Source organism: Neolamprologus brichardi, chromosome 14 (genome assembly GCF_056152115.1).
Source record: "Neolamprologus brichardi isolate AB-2024 chromosome 14, ASM5615211v1, whole genome shotgun sequence".
Classification (NCBI taxonomy): Eukaryota; Metazoa; Chordata; class Actinopteri; order Cichliformes; family Cichlidae; genus Neolamprologus; species Neolamprologus brichardi.
The window spans coordinates 36,239,678-36,257,337 of record NC_142117.1 but is presented as its reverse complement, the minus strand read 5'-3'; the positions used below and the strand labels follow the sequence as shown (position 1 = coordinate 36,257,337).

The 17,660-nt window shown below is 40.3% G+C and overlaps 1 protein-coding gene and 1 pseudogene across 2 annotated transcripts; one reads left to right on the top strand and one right to left on the bottom strand.

Moving 5' to 3' along the window:
- Positions 1 to 8,354, top strand: part of LOC102794029 (transient receptor potential cation channel subfamily V member 1-like) — a 20,622-nt pseudogene extending 12,268 nt beyond the window's left edge.
- On the bottom strand, positions 7,975 to 17,660 carry LOC102792950 (protein FAM222B-like). 2 transcript variants are annotated; one of them, XM_006809440.3, is made up of 3 exons: positions 17,538 to 17,660; positions 14,797 to 14,924; positions 7,975 to 13,287 (listed from the first exon to the last, which is right to left on the bottom strand). In XM_006809440.3, exons 2-3 carry the CDS (start codon positions 14,876 to 14,878, stop codon positions 11,333 to 11,335), a joined length of 2,037 nt encoding a protein of 678 aa, XP_006809503.1. In that variant the 5' UTR covers positions 14,879 to 14,924; positions 17,538 to 17,660; the 3' UTR covers positions 7,975 to 11,332. The 2 variants fall into 2 exon arrangements, with proteins under 2 accessions (XP_006809503.1, XP_087707382.1); XM_087851256.1 differs by lacking the exon at positions 17,538 to 17,660 and adding an exon at positions 16,919 to 17,259.

The window sequence follows — 17,660 nt, the reverse complement described above, 5'->3', positions numbered from 1 at the left end:
TTGTGACAATAGTCCAACTGTGAAACCACAGTTGGTGTGGGACACATTTGATGTCACTTGGGTTCGCTGTCAGTCTACTCCAAGAGGGGACAGCATTGTGCTTGGGACAGAAATGCCTCAGCATCGATGAAGTGTTGTTGTTGTTGTTGTAGGCCAGCTGCTCTTCACAGACCAAGCACTGGACCTAAATAGTACATGAAGTAATTTCACTCTTATTTGTACACAGATACAAATGTATACCGTATTTTTCATACATAACGCGCACCGGATTATAAGGCACATTAAGCGAAACACCCCATGTTGTTGCAGTATATTAATGACTAACCTCGTGTTGTGGATGGATTACATCAGTTGTTCTCCTGAATGAAGTTTGGTCTGTTTACAGCATCCTGCCATGCGATTGCATTTGTCCCTAACCATCAGAAACCATCTTTTATCGAGTGGAAAAAAAGTTAGCGTTCATCCTCCAGCTTCACTGTGTTTCTGTTACTCTAATAGAGCTGTGTCGCCAGCAATCACATAGCACATCATTATATTCCAGCTAGCCCAACTTCAGTAACCTTACAAAAGTCTCTGTTGTTTAGTTTTCTGTCTTCATTCATGAAGCAGACAGAGTTTTTGACTCCTGACTACGGTAGCCGTAATACTCCGACAATCCATCAAGCAGTGTGGCTTCGTAGCTTACCAAAGTCATACTAAAACATTTTTGGACAGATTTTTGAGCGTCGTGTACCACATAAAATCGGTTTGCCCAGTTTGACCCATTTAGCAGAAGTCAGCCTGTTTAAGGCTCTGATATCTATTCTGCATGACTTAAAGCAGTTATGACATGGTCTGATTTTCTCACCCAATAAAGGAATATTTAATATATCAGTCTACTCTTCATTTTTATCAGAAACAGTTATCACAGCTGAGATCTAAAACCTGCAGGGACACCGGCCCTCGTGGACTGGGATTGGGGGACCCCTGATCTAGACAGTTCAGACGAGGGGGCACGCACATGTGGATTGAGAGAACTGCAGAGTTGCAAGGGAGTTTATCCTCCACATCCTCAGACATTATGTGCGCCAGCACTGCTCACAGGAAAAGAAGAGTCACAATCCATGAAAAGCTGGCTATTGAATTTCATGAACACAAGTTGAAGTATCTAAAGGAGCATGAAATGAAAATGAAGATGGTCCAAGTAGAACTAGAAATGAAGATAAAGGAGAGCGAGATGCAATGGTCTCATACCCACAAGTCAATAAAAATTGTATAACTCTTTAATATACCAGACACAAATATACTTTAGAATGCAGTAATTTGATTATGACATGTGAAAATGTAAATGAACAATGAAAAGGTAAATATTAAAAACCGCTATTTAAAGTGACACAATGCAAAAGCTTCTCTGTATGCAAGTTGTTGTCTGCAGTTTGTGGGAATTGAAGGTACACTGGACTGGTATCTCCTAATATTGGAGAGTCTGGGCATCCACGCCGTTTCAGGTAGTTATGAAGAACAGCTGTTGCAGTAATGACAATGCTGCATCTTCTTGGCATGAATCAAAATGTAATCCTAATGTGACCTATGGTAGGTACCTATTACGATAGGACAGAGCCGTAGGCACACAGTCAGTTGAAATGGGTTTAATGTTAATACAAAATAAAAGTACTCAGCAGAATAATCTGAGTGTTTGTTTGAAGGTTTCCAAGTTTTGACTTCCACAGTTTTGTAAACTTACAACTGACTTTCAAAGAAGCTGGCATAAAATAATCTGAACAATTACATAAAAAACAAACAAAAAATGACCTGTAGAGATTTTCGATTTGTTCCTCTCAGCTTTAGAAAGCAATAGGCAATGGTTGGATTTTGTGCAGAAAAGGAGTGAAACTTCACACCAAATGCTTTCAATATATCAGAACTTGAAGAGAGCCTGATGAATAACAATGTAAGCTACTATTTTGATATATATTACCTATAACTGGTACTAGATTTTGTAAAGCCAGTTATCACACTGAAATCCTGTGCTGTTTCTTTGTAAGCCACACCAAGTCAAAATTTCCACTATGAAAAAACTTACAACATGCTCCATCTTCTCTGGGGAGAGGGTGGAGACTAAAACATGACAAAGGTAGCAAACAGCAACACCTGCATAGCACTCGTAACACTTAGAATTCTACACTCGTGCAGCGTTAACTCATTGTTGTTGAAGACCTGCTTGTGGGAACAAACAGTATCTTTTCGTGGAAGATCAAAATCTTTTAATCATCCACACTTAAAATGGAAAACACCGATACACCTGAAAATATGGAGCCAAATAAAGAACCAGAAGGGGAAGAATTGGAATTGAAATGTCTCCTTAGAAAAAGAATCGCACCTATACCTATGGATACCATCAACCCAGTGAGGATCTAACTAATGTTTATTTATTATTTATTTAATTGCTTATTATTTATTTAATTGATGCATTGTTGAAAATCTGGAGCTACATATACATATGCCACATGTGTTATTACTGTCTGTCTCATGTTGCTATTGTTGGTATTGTCTGTTGTCTATTCTGATACATATATTAAGAGTAAAGAAAAAAAAACAGAGCCCAATTCCTTGTATGTGTATACTTGGCAAATAAAACCAAATTTGATTCTGATAATGTATTTTAGTACTTTTATTTTTATTTATTGTTTAGGCCTATTGGTGAACCTACTCCCAGTGACACGTTCACAAGTGAGAAAGTCTTTAAAGCAGTCTCCCAAGGAAACACAGCAGACCTTCATGGCCTGCTCGACTACCTGCAACGTCATAATAAGTGACTTACAAGCCCAGAATTCACAGGTAAATAATGGGGACAGTCTTTATAGCAGGATATGACTATATTCTGCTATTATGCTTTGTAGTGAACATGCTTGTCTGTAGTGTGTCCTCAGAAATATCCTGTACAGTAAATGCAGTTTAGTACTGGAATAGCAGGATTGTTTGGTTAATAAAAAATGTGGACTGCATTTCTAAACAAAGGTCTGGAGAAGAGGAGTGGTTTGTTCTTGCGTGGTGATACATTCCCAAGTAAATTAAGAAGTTATTGCAGTATGAATTCAAGATTGAATGAGAAATTGTCAAGAACTGAGTAATTTGTTCAATTCCTTCAGATGAAAGAAACGGAAAAGCAGCACTCCTGAAAGCTTTGCTGAATCTGAAGGATGGAAGAAACGACACCATTGAAGTCATCCTTGACACAGCAGAGAAAACTGAAGATTTAGAAAATTTGATCAATGCATCTTACACAGATCCTTACTACAAAGAGGGGGGGGGGACTGGTGGTCTTGCTCAATAGCTCACATTTTCGTAACATAAGAAAGATAGCCTCTTTACTGTAACAACAAAACCACGCCTATAACAGGTCAGACAGCCTTGCATGTTGCCATTGAGAGACGGAGCTTTGAGCATGTGAAGCTGCTAGTCCAGAAAGGAGCTGATGTGCAAGCCAAAGCCAATGGAAAGTTTATCCAGCGTACTGCAGAAATGGGCTTTTATTCTGGTGGGTAATGTCATATTGGTGTTAACAAGCTACACTTTCTGTCTCAGTTGTTTATCGCTAAGTGTTATCTCTAAGCTCTTCTGTTTGTGTTTCCATTAGGGGAGCTCCCTCTGTCATTGGCTGTCTGCACCAACCAGCCTGATATTGTGTCCTTTCTCATGGAAACCCCTTACAGAAGAGCTGACGTGACTGACAGAGACTCACAAGGAAACACTGTTTTGCACACCTTGGTGGTCATAGCAGACAACACGAAAGAAAACACAGATGTGATTGCAAAGATGTATGATGAAATACTTGTTCAACAGAACAAGCTTGACAAAAAAAGTCCAGTTGCAAGAGATTGAAAATACTGAAGGCATGACTCCTCTAAAACTGGCAGCCAAGCTCGGCAAGATAGAGGTAGGTCTGTTTTCTACTAAATGTCTGTTTTAACTTGATGGAACAGTTTTCTTCAGCAGTTTGATTTATCATGTGTACACTGCCTTCTAACACTAAAATAAAACCTGTTAAAACGGGGATCTCAGGGGATAAGTTTAAGGGTTCTGACCCATTCCCATATGCCAAAGCTTTTGTGCTACTTTTTAATATTTAAATAAAATTAAGAAAAATTCAACAAAACAATAGGTAATAATGTTTGGCAGGTAAGACGTTGTATTACACTATGTAGCTGTTGCAACATGTTTAAGTTTTGATATGTTGCAATATATGACAGGTTCTTTCAGCAGACTTGAGATTAAGCAATTATCTTACACTAATTTAAGTATTTCTTTATAAAGAAATTAAGATGAAATAAAGATTGTATCACGATGCGAAAATTATATTTGCCGCCCTACGTGTTATTATGATAAGTAATGCAAAATTACTTAAATCTGTTTAATGGCATGTTTAAAGGTGACATTCAGCAATAGAAAGGTTGTATATGTTCATACCTTGGCTATAGCTACAAATGCATTCAGAGATGCAGACTTATGCTTTGAGTACATTACAGAAGATAAAGTTAGACATTCATAGGCAGCAGGACTGACATGAGATGATGATGTGAGCCAAATGACTTGCCTTAAGCTCCCATTTAAATTCAAACTTTAGAGTAAGTGCTCTTAAATAATGTAACTAATGGTGCTGGTTCTTTGTGCTGCAGAACAAAATAATGAGCAATATAAGAATTGCAATACAAAGTTAAGAGTTTCAATTGTAATGAGGTTTCTCGCATGACGTAATGCACACATTGCACTGCACCAAAATCTCTTAGTGATTCCTTTAGGTGCTAGCAGATTGCCACTGCTGCCTGTAGTTTTTCCATACTTGTCTGCAAATGCAACTTGAAAAAATGAAACGTAAACTGAAAACAGAGAATTGTAAAAGTTGTGCCAACCACTCTCAGCTGGTTGGGTAATACTCACATTCTCCTCATGGCTGGTGGTTACCAGATAGTCATGGAGGCCTGTGTGAATGGGGCCTTATCCACTTGATTCTATACAGTCACCATGATTGTCACACAAGCAAAACAGCAGACAAGTTAAGGTCACGTGGTTAGAGGTCACATGTATATAATATAGACCTCTGCCTCCACTGAAGTTGGCCTGAGTCCCCCTGAGCAATTAAACAACTAGATTGATGAATCACTTCAGTTAATAGTAACGTCCCAGGTGGCATTAATGGGCATTTAACAAAGGTTTATTATGACCTGACCTACTTACAGCAAGCACTGGAAATAAAAATGATAATGTCTTTGAGATAGATCTTTTCCTTTCTGCTCTCTCATTTGCCAGCTGTTTAGGCACATGCTGCATCGAGAATTCATGGATGAGGAGACAAGGCCACTATCCAGGAGGTTTACAGAATGGGTCTACGGACCTGTTCATTCTTCACTTTATGACATGACCTCCATTGACACCAATGAAGAAGACTCTGTGTTAGAGATAATAATTTTTGGGAGTGAGATTCTGGTGAGAAATTCCAATTTTGACCTCATTTTAATTTATTTTATTATATTTCTATGCTTTATTCCCACCAGTGTTTTAGATAAAGTAGGAAATGGGGTATGTTTGTAGAGGCAGTAGAGCCTTTTAAACAATGATTGAAACAGTGTTGAATGTACTCAGATGAAACTAGAAGTACTCGATGCATAGGCAGTGTAGAGTGAAATTAACCGTAGCAAAATCCTCTTGCCTCACTGTGCTTAGATAGTATTGCATGGGCTAAATTTAGCAAATATTAAATATATGATATATACTGTTCTATTGAAATTTAAAATGAATGTCCTCTTATGTGGATCTCATTTTTTTCAGAAACAAAAATCAGGAAAAAAATCAGGTAATTCTTAGTTTTTACATTCATCAGGTCCCAATCAGCCCAAATAGCAAAGAGAAATTAAAAATGCATGCCATGAAAGAGTTTGGATCTTAGGAGGTTAATCTAAAACCTATCTTGTAAATTTCAGAATCGTCCCGAGATGCTTCAGATTGAACCGCTTCGCAGTCTTCTTCAGAATAAGTGGGAAAGGTTCGCTTCCAAATTATTCTTGATGAATTTCTTGCTTTATGTGGTGTACCTGACCATCTTCACTGCTGTGGCCTTGTACAGAAAGGATGGAAAGGTAAAAAGGGTTAAACATCCTCTAACTTAAATGACAAATGTTTATGTTTTAAGACTGGTCACATCATTCACACAGAAAGAGTTAAACTTACTAATGTAATAACCTTGAAATCTCTAGATGAATCATTTCTGTAGGAACCCTCTGAATGTCAGGGTCCTATCTATTGATTGATTCAATGATATTGTGTTGTAAGTATCACCGTGAAATATCTTTTTATACCCTGACGTTACTATTACTGCTGTCTTAGAAATCTCTTGTCTTTGCAGTTTGCTGCAGGCAGCACTCCTGACCTGTGTGATTATGTATGGCTGTGGGCAGGAGGAATACGTTGCACTTCTTGTGCTCTCCTTGGCTCTTGCCTGGGTGAACCTTCTTTATTACCTAAGAGGTTCCAAGCAATTGGGGATGTATGGTGTCATGATGCAAAGGGTAAGAGTTTTGTTACCAAAACTATCAAAATAGGCTGCCTGGGCAGATATGAGTGGCTCAGTTTAAAATATGTGTCTCTCTTTAGATGATCTTATGTGACCTGTTGCACTTTTTATCCGTTTACTGTGTCTTGCTTTTTGGATTTTCTGCTGTTAAGATTTTAATAGACTCCAAATCTAAGAACATAAGAATGTGCAAAATAGATGCTTAAAGATTTGCAGTTTTGACTTGGATTTTCTCTTTTTTTTATAGCTTTTGTTGCTCTTATACGTAACCCGCCTACAGTAGTGTCAGCTGCCCAAAACCTGACAGCTGACATACAGCTACAAGGAGGGAGCTTGACTACTTCTGTAAATAAGCTAAGTTATAGAGATGTTCGTTTTACTATACTGGAAATGTTCAAGTTCACTATTGGAATGGGAGAGCTGCAGTTCATGGACGACGTTCAGTACAATGAAGTTTATCACATCCTGCTCATCTCTTACATAGTTCTCACATACATCCTCCTGCTGAACATGCTGATAGCCCTGATGAGCAACACAGTTGAAAGACTCTCAAACCAAAGCGAAAACATCTGGAACCTGCAGGTGGGATGCTGTTAAAGTCTGCAACCTTGACCTCAAAAATTCCAGGCAATTCTTCATTATATTAGTTAAGATACTGATTATATTTAATTTTGCACTTGCTTTGCACTTACCCATACTCCTGGTACTTTATTATGACTCATATAAATAATAAGTGTTTTTAGACTGTTTCAAAAAAAATGAAACAAACACAAAAGAAACAAAAACGACTTGTTTCATATCTTGAGCGGGCCTTTACAATTTTGGACATGGAGAGGTCTCTGCCAAAACCCCAGAGGCATAAACTGCTTTCCAGATCATCTAAGATTTGTCTTCCAGAAACAGCATGGACACACAGAAATTTCTCAGGTAAAAAAAAAAATCACCTCGGAAGACATGTTGAGGAGGTCATTTAACCTTTTAAATCAGCTGTGTTGGATCAAGGATGCATCCAAAACCTCTAGGACACCGGCCCTTGAGACCTGGAGTTCCCCACCAATGATCTAAAGAACTGCTGGCTTCACTTGTCAGTTAAGATCAGTGTTCATGATTCAACAACAATAAAGAAACAGAGCAAAAACGGCACCTATGGGAAAGTTCCAAGGTGAAACAAACAATCAGACCTGGTGGTAGCGTGATGGTCTGGCTGCTTTGGAAGCTGGACGACTTGCTGTAATAGATGGAACCATAAATTCTGCTCTACCTGAAAAACCTGAAGGAGAATGTTGTCCATTCAATATTCATACACAAATATCTTTCTACTTAAACTGAATTCAGATTCAAGTGAAATTCCATATATGCAGTTTTATTAGCTTTAAACCCTTGAAACATGTAGCTCACAAAAAATAAACAAACAAAAAAAAGTCAGTCAATAGCTTTGTGTTTGAAAACTTTATTTTGGTTAGGGGAATGTTTGTGCAAGACATTTTTTCCTGAAGGTTAGGCAAAAGTGGAATATCACATTTTCAAAGTAGAGAAAGTAAGCCCCCCTCCACCACTGTTCACAACATGTCTTTGATAACCAAAGACAATTATATAAATCAGTCAAAATCTAGAGAGAGTTGTTATGTCTGTGCCCCAGTAAATATTGCCATCTGAATCAACTTAAAAGCTGAGCTACAACATCCTTAAGTAGATGTGATTCTTGACGCGGTTCTTGTACAATTCTGTATTTTAATGCATTTCCAGATTTCTGGGTAAAGCCAGAACATTTGAGGTGCACTCTGCAGAAAGGAACTACTCACTCTAGATTTTTTGTTTAAAAGTCATTTTCTTTTTTTTTCTCTCCTTTGTCTTTTTCCTTTTTTTTTTTTTTTTTTTTTAAATAAATGCGCATTTCACATCGTTACTTTTACTTCACAAGACTTTATTGAACCCCAGCAGCTTTTTGTTAGGTCACCAGGTTGCTGCTCATTAACAAGCTTTCAAAAGGCTTTCAGCCAGAGTGGTTAGAGAGGGACTTCTGGTCACTTTGGTCAGTGAGTCAGCAGCAAACAGTTCACACATCCTGACAGTGTTTGGGAATCGTGGCACACTCCAGGACTTCAGTCCATGACACAGTATCAGTAGTTAAACTAAGCAGCTTGGTCCCCCCATCAGAGATCAACTTTGTGCACCTCTGTCAGCATGCACACCTGTGTGCAAGTACCCAAGCTTAACATACACACAAGCACTCAGTCTCACTCCCTCCCTCTCTCACACACACACACACACACACACACACACACACTTCTCCATACTACACCCAGTGGAGGCACTTCATATGAAACTGCAGAACCTGACTGTGGTGGGCTGTAACGAGGCAGTTCAACATTAACAGGGCGGGTCTGTCTAATCCTTTAGTGTTTTCACCCAGTCAACTTAATGTTAAAGAAACCCAAACAGGCTTGGAAGGTCTTTAGGCCACAGTGGGTCAGACTTCACTCTGCCACCTTGAATACTGGTCAGTTTTAATTCATTAATACAGAATCTTCTTTAAATTTGGCTCATAAGACATACAAACAGCCAAACATACCTGCATTTGACTGGTGACAACTTTCACCCATCAAATAAATAGGAACTTATTTCACTGATACAGCCCATATATCATCACCACAGAAACAAACAAACACACACACACACACACACACACACACAGATCATACGTGTGTGTCAAGATTTAATTTAATAGCAGCTTCAGGGGGCAGGCACATCAAAAATGAGAGCCAGAAAAAACAAAACCCTAAACTAAAAAGTAAATTTAAAAAAAAAACAAAAAAAACAAACTGCCATTAAGTACAAAGACTGAACTCCAGAAAAGCTACAGCTTGTAAGAGAATTGTCTCTTTGAAGATTCATCATCTTGCAATTCTTTCTCCCTTTTAATCTGTACGATGTTCTGAGAACAATCCAGTTAGGAAAAAAAGAACTGCTGTTGTGAAAGACATTTAAAGCAATGATGCAAACCTATTGCCTGCATCAGGATGTCACCTATGGCACCTAATGTGAAAATACCTATGGCTTCAGGATGCAGTGGTCCAAAAAAATAAATTAAACTATGAGGATATTACATGTAACAACTAAAAACAGTTCAAATACCTTAAAATAACTGCTACATCCCTGGTCTAAATACCTATTAAATCTGCTATCAAGTCATTTTTTTCTCCACTATCCTAAATCCTTAGATAGGCAACATTTCAGACAGAAGGATGAGGGCTTTATAATCTGGGATGAGTAGCATTATTACCTTAAGGCAATATCATCCATTCCTACTGCCTGTACATGTTAACACCTTCCAAATAATCCAACATTAGCTTTAAACAGGGAAACCAAAGTTCAGGGGCAAAAAACAACAACAACAAAAAAGAAAAAACAACCTTCCTCACAGCCATACACAAGTTGTGATCCTGGCAAAGAAACTGTTAAAGTAGACTATAACTAGTGTGTCATTTAAGGCTTTTTCCAGAAGGCTTGAGGTTAATACAGCAACACAAGCCCAGACAACATCAACTATGGTACATCTAGTAAAACATGACCTGCATTACATGTTCTTAGTTCTTTCTCTGTAGGTCACAAAAATACGACACGTGGTAAGGCCGGTGACTAGTAGATGAACAACTGACCACAAGCCCCACAGAAAAGGAAACATCCACGCCACATCAATTCACTTGCATTACAGTAGTAAAATGGTGACAACCTGTGCTCAAGGGAAATTACATTTTCCCCGGTAGCATGATCTGACGTACTTGCATGCATGCACATGATCAGTTTACCTTTCACATACAGACACGCTCAGTTTAAAGTAATGGGACCCATTCTGTTTCACATTGCCTAAAGATTAACATGTGGGGAGCTAATGAGACTTTCTGCCCCTGTTCCAAATGTTAAGCATGACATTTAAAAGCAAATTCTACGATTCAAGTAAGACAATGTACAGAAATGCAAAAACAACAACAACAAAAAAGAAAATTTTAAAAAGAACTCCCACACAACAAGAATCTCAGAAATGGAGAAGGTTACTGATTTTGCTAGTTCTGGCAGGGTTTTTTTCTTCCTTAAAAAACAAAACCAAAACAAAAAAAACATCCCACCAAGAGCAATGTCAAAAATCACCTGGACCACCAACAATATCGTTCAGAAGCCATGTTAGTATTCCTGATAGGGGAGCTCTGGCTCACACCCAGACCCCTTTACAAATGTACACTGCAGCTATGGGATTGAGCACTGTCAACAGTCCTAATAATTGCATATACAAGTAACCCCCATTCAAATGGATCAAAGCTGTTAGGAAGATAAATAATTGCAAATAAAAACATTACACAAAGACATCCTATTCTATCTTGCCTCTGGGCAGTTCTAAGGCCACACATGCTAATAAAAGTTGAGTTGTTCCATGTCAACCTATGAAAAGCACTGTGACAATCATAAGGCAAGCATAGTCTCAGCTGCAAATTAACATTTCTCAACACCATAGATATATGAACAAACAGCAGCACATCTGTGCCAGAGATAAAACAGTCGACAACGATCTCAAAAACCCTTCATCTGCAACAAGTACGACATGGCTTAAGACCTGAGGAATACTTTGAAACATCACACCTGGTGGGTCTCCAAATCAAGCTCTGAAGCAATGCAATTTAACTGCTCACTTTGAAGGTTTTAAAGAGTAAAATACAGAAGCTGAAAGCAGCTGTAGACCAGAACAAAAACAAAGAATTCAGTACACGCCACATGGGCATCAACGCACATTTAACAGTAGCCTGGGCGATGAGCATGGACTGCTCCGCTGCTGCCAGGTTCCTGAACTTGGCTCCTGGCGGACCTGTGTATATTCCCCATTGCATCCACATTCTGCTCCTGAAAGCTGGGCATCTGAAAATCCCCACCTAAGAAATCCATATTCTGCATCAGCTCTGACTGGTCATTAGGACCCTCCTTCCCTGGCCTATACTTTGCCCCTGGGATTCTGTCTCTGGAAGCAGCAGCCTGCCCTCCCTGGAAAGCCATTGAGAGCTCTTGAGGGCCATTGTTTCCTGCTGTTGCTTGAACGCTGCTCCACGGTGGCTTCATGTAGTGGCCATTAATGTAAGGCATAGAACTTGCTGGGCATTTAACAGGGGATGAGGGTTGCGGTTTTTCTGCAGGATGATTTAGGGGAAAGCTCTGTGCACTGTTTGGTAGCTTGTGGCTGTAGGAGAGGTTTCTGGAGGGGAAAGCACACTCAGCTGGAGGTTCCATCCTTGGATTCTTGCAAGGATTGGCCCCCTCAGGAGGCTGCTGCATGTGGGCTAACTGATGCTGAGCCCAGGAGCGTTGCTGCTGCAGCTGCTGAAGCTGCTGAAAATGTTGCTGCTGCTGTTGTTGTTTCTGCTGATGTAAATGGTGCTGAAGCTGCTGCTGCGCCACCTTCTCAGGGTTGGTGTGAAAAGCAGGTACACTATTAGCAGCAGCTATACTCTGCTGTGAATTGAGAGAAACGCTCGGAGCTTGGGCTGCAGCTTTGTCTGGTGGTCCCACCATGAGGCTGCTGGGTACGTTGCCCAGAGCTGGGTGGTGAGAGGACACCCTTGAGCTGGCATTGATGAGCAGGTTGCGGCTAATGGGGCTGGGGTTTGCAATCTGTCCCTCACAGACTGAGGTGGTGCCCATACCGGCCCGAGCCTGACACAGTTGGTTGATTTGGTGCACAATGATGCTCAGGTCACCAGGTCTGTTCTGATGCAGGCTGGCTGCCATGGACAGTGGGATGGTGGAGGTAGATACAGTTATATTTGGTGGGGCATCTGGGTCAGGGAGCTTCTGCGGCCCATAAGGTCCCAGTCGGGCTTGCTGGGGGCAATTAGGCATGGTAGGAGGGCCTGCAGCAACAGCCTGGGGAAGGGCCTGTGACCCAACTAGCCCCTGGCTGTGCTGCATGCTCGGAAGCTGAGATCCATCAGATATGTGGCGCAGATCCTGAGTCACTCCTTGCTGTGAATGTAAAGCTTGTGGAGGAGCCACCTGATGCTTTAGTGACTGCAGATGAGAAAGATGCTGCTGTGGTACAACTGACGAACATGACTGGCCCTGCTGTGGCTGCTGCTGCACAGTCTGGGTGTGAGGGAGGCTCTGCTGTCTCTGCATACCCTGTGGATGAGCCAATCTCTGCTGCTGTGGCGCCTGAATCTGGGACAAGCTCTGTTGCTGCTGGAGAGCTTGTGAACGAGCCATATTCCTTTGCTGTAAAGCTTGTGGGTGAGGCTGCTGTAAAGCCATTGGATGAGTCAAACGGTGCTGTTGCTGTAGTGCTTGAGGGTGAACCAAGTTTTGCTTCTGGAGTGCAGACTGAGACGGACCCTGTAGGTGAGGAGCAGGCTGAGGATGGTTTAAAGTGCTTTCAGTGGTGTAGGGCCCACTGTGAGGGTTCATGACTGAATTATGTAGTTGTCGGGCGTGGCTAGTGTCTGAGTTTTTGACAGGTGCACGGAGGACAGCCAGCAGGCCCCCACTGGTGCCGACCTGAGAGGAGTAGGGACTCTGGCGTTGGTTGGACAAGGATGTGTCAAGCCCGTTGACTGTGCGACGAATGTGCTTCTTTTGAGGTACTTTGACGCTGCTCGGGAAGATCTGGATGGTCAAAGGGTTGTTGGCAACTTTCTTAGCATAGGCATCCAACTCTGCTGGGGTTGGATAGCTGGCAGATCTTATTTTCTGTGTAGTTTCCCCTGCAAGATGTGCAAAATCAGAAAAAAAAAAAAAAAAAAAAAGGCATTCTTAGAAAATAACACCAACTGAGATTTCACATAGCACAAAACTTTATAGAGAACCATGCTGTCAGCCTGCACAGTTATACAAGTTCTTCAATGCAAACTGGAGGTAAAAAAAAAAACAAAAAAAAAAACAAGGTGACCATCTCTTAGGGGAAACTTTAAAACATCTTCTGTCTACAGCAGGGGTGGAGAACTCCAGGCCTCAAGGGCCGGTGTCCTGCAGGTTTTAGATGTGTCCTTGATCCAACACAGCTGATTTAAATGACCTCCTCAACATGTCTTGAAGTTCTCCAGAGGCTGGTAATGAGCTAATCACTTGATTGAGGTGTGTTGACCCAGGGTGAGATCTAAAACCTGCAGGACACCGGCTCTTGAGGCCTGGAGTTCACCCACCCCTGGTCTATAGTATAGAGTTTTGAAAATGTGTTTGGTGGGGGTCTTTGTTAATAGCCAAAACTGTAACATTTACAAAAATACACAAGTTATACAGTTGTCTATGCACTCATATTTTCTAAAGCTGCCAAGTGGACCAGATTTCAATAATCCTGGGCTTAAAAAAAAACAAAAAAAAAAACAGAAACACCCTATACAAAGTCTCCCCATTATCAGAAACCCAAAATAGTCAGACCCCAGAACCCATGGACATCCCCATTCAAGTTGTTGCAGCCACCTTTCAGTTGCTTCTTGTTCTGGTTTTTCTGCATTTATTATCCATTTGCTCCGAGGTGCTGTCCGGTCAGTTATTCACCATTTGTCAGACAGGGCAGGTCCCTTTGCTCAGATGAAGCCAAATGCTGCGAAACTGATCAGACAGCACTTCACCTTGCACACAGTAGCAGACTGTAGCTGGCTATGATTATGCACGTTCTGCTCTGGAATCTTTTGTAAACCAGAGAGCCGGGTGACAAACAAAGACTACTGCCACAGCAGGGGACTTTGAATTTGTTCAGCAATGACAATATTTATGTCAGAAGCAGATAATTAATGCTCTTATTGTAAATATGCTAACATTCACTGGGTTATTTAGTAAAGTATGTTTTTGGTTTTTGTCCATATTCATCCTGCTGCAATATAGCCACAAACACAATCTTATTCTGTGGGAAATGCCACATAAATTCAGAAGTTTTCAAAACAAAATCCACTTCACTTACGGTAATGTTCTGAACAGATGTTGAATATTTAACTGCATTTTAAAAGCCAGAAGCATGGACACAATTTAACTGCTTTTTAAAATCAGTTGTCTAAAACTTACTGGTAATTTTTATCATTTACATATATTTTCTACATTGCTCTAGAAGGTCATCCCACTACGAGTTTCAGATGCTCAGTGATTAGATATTTTATACAACTAAACTTTAGTGTCATTTAAATCTTTGGAAATTGTGGATGTCGTGTTTACAAAACAGCTTGACTAGTATGATAAGTCAAAAGAAACACCACAACATGATAAAAGATGGCACTTACATTTTGGAGGTCCAGTGTTCATCTGCGTGCGGGAAAGTAGTCTGATGGTAGGCTTAACTGATGCTGGCAGGCGGGCCAGCATGTCACTCTTCAACTAATGCAGCACGGGACACCTTTTCCTCACCATACTGGGGGACAAACAGAGCAGGTCAAAGTCAGCCGTTGACACACACATACTTACATTGGTGTGAAAATACTTTGGCATCACTGATTTTCACAGTTCAGTTTGACCTTTTGCAAATGGCAGCTTGTAATAAAGAGAAACCATGGCTCTGTATAAGCTCACTGTGTACACACTGCAGGCAGCAAGGAGCTGAGATGGAGATGAACAAAGCAGCACATAGTTGTAGAGTGATGGCAGACTGTAAGTCAGCCAGCTTTCTGTGTCAAGCTAAGAATATGTCAAAAATGTTTTAGCAGCAAATCAGAAAATTAAAAAATTGGGGAAAAGCAAAGAGCCATGCTTACAACACAATCTAAAACTTTTATTTTAATTATTTCATCATAATGCAGAGGTACAGAATCAGTGACATATATAAAGAATTGTTTTAAATAAGGAAAACAAACACAATGCCATTTTTTCTTCCTTTTGTTTGTCCTTTTAGAATTACTTTCATCTTCTCCAGTAATACAAACATATTTCATACAAGCCATTCTTTAACATCTCACTGTTATATCCCCTTTTTGACTGTCAATTATACCAGCAATACGCTAGCTTCACTTTTCAGAACTGGAAGCTGTGTGTCCACACAGACACACCTCATATTCAGAACTGTGCAAAAGCCTTGAAGTACCTCTCATTTCTTTACAATTTGCTTCAACAGATCCAGGCTTTGGTTTTTGTGTTTTTTGGACATTGGTGGCTTTTTCACTCATTTTCTGTTCAGTTCTTGTACCTTACCATTTTCATAAGAATATTTTTATGTTTGGAGGGGGAGAAAAGGCTGAGGGATGCCAAATTACATAGGAACCACATGAAAATCAGTGGCAACAAATCATAATTGAGGTTCTGTCATGGTTTGGAGCTGCATTCAGTCACGCTGGTGGAGATATTTTCAAAATTGATAGATTCATGAATATAGAAATGTACCATCAGATTTTGATCCACCATGCGGTACAAACATCTGATTGTCCACAGCTTTGTGTAGTAAACGCATACCCTGATTTAAAAAACAAAACAAAACCACAGACAGTGGAACACCATCGGTCATGGACTGGCCTCGTCAGAGTCTGGACATCAACACTGAAGCAGCGTGGAATCATCTCAAAACCAAACAGCCGACAGCAAACATCCAAAGAAGGGCTTTGAATGTTCTCCAAGAAGCCTGGAGAACTATTCTTGAAGACTGGCAAGTTACAAGACAGCTACCTAAGAAGTCAGGCTGGTGGTCATAACCAAATATTTACTTTAAAGCTTGTTATAATAGTACAAACTGTGATTTTGCCTTACATATTGCATTTGTTTTTATTTCTGGATATTAAGTAAATTGCTGCACCTAGTTCCATTTTCCTAACTCCATAAAAAGGAATTGGAAGGCAGTCTTCAGACTTTTCTGTAATATTGCATAGTTATATATGCTGTGGTTTAAAGTGTCACTGAAACCTCTGACTTCATGTTAACTCAAATAAATATATTTTCAAGGAGTTTTTTAAGATTTGAAATAAGACAATTAAGAAAATAGATTAATGGAATCTTGATGGAATTAAGATTAATTGAGAATATAAAGATTTTGAGAACTGCAGCAGAATTCCTTTTTCAGCTCCTCCACTGAGAGGGAAGAGGAAGGGATCTGTTAAGAAGCACAACTGCCGAATCATCCTCCATTTGTAGTTTATGATTCATCACGAGTTAACTGTCTGAACAGTGGAAGTTAAGATTGACCTGTTATTCAGGATAGGAAAGACAAACCAGTTATAAACTATACAATCCATAGAAACTGTAGGCCTTTTAGTGTGCTCACTGACTTTATTCAGTGATATATTTATGATTATACACACAAACAAGTCTGTCTACAGTGTTCAGACCCAGAATATAAAGCAGTTAGTTACTAAGCCAGTGTAACCGTATTTTTTTTAACAATCAGGAATCAATAAAACATTATCAGCACTCATCCTTCCTTACCACAAAGGTGCGTTTATTTTGGCACAATTTCCCCGAGGTTTCAGATGAAGTCTTCTGCTGAGAAATGGTGTTTGTGTCAGATGCCAGACACCAGGCTTTTCTACTTAATCTTAATTAAAATGCATTGGGCTACACATCGACGCTTCAGTCCTAGCTGTATATATACACACACACTTATTTTACCCTCTGTACCCAACCTTTCAAACATACCCACACCAGCTAAAGCTGTCTTCCTAAGGCTGAACCGCTTTCTTGGAGTGGTGTTACAGCGGGAGAGGTGAACTTTCTGACAGCCAGTCTGCAGCTAGGTAACGTTAGCCATCTGTCTAACAATCCAGTCTCAACCTGCTGCAGTTTCAAACAGCTAGCTAACGCCTGTAGCCTTCAATAAACCACCCCGGACGATTCCAGTGGCCAAACACCATGTGAACCCCAAGCAGAACCGGACACCTTCAGAAAACTGATGTTAAATCGTTCAAAAGGTTACCTCAAGTCAAGCACCACAGTAAATAAGGAGCCTCTTTGTGCTTATTGTGAACAGGCCAGCTGGTTAGCAAACTTTAGCTTCTCGTTGACGGAAAGCGCCGCCGTGACCTGTGTTAAAGAAAGCGATACTTACTCCTCAGGAATCTTTGAGTAAATAAACTTCATTTTGTGGCGACATAACGTTGATAAGGATTGTAATCAGCGTGTCAGCTCTTCGTGCTGCTGTCTGCTAAAGCAGCATCATCTGTCGGACATG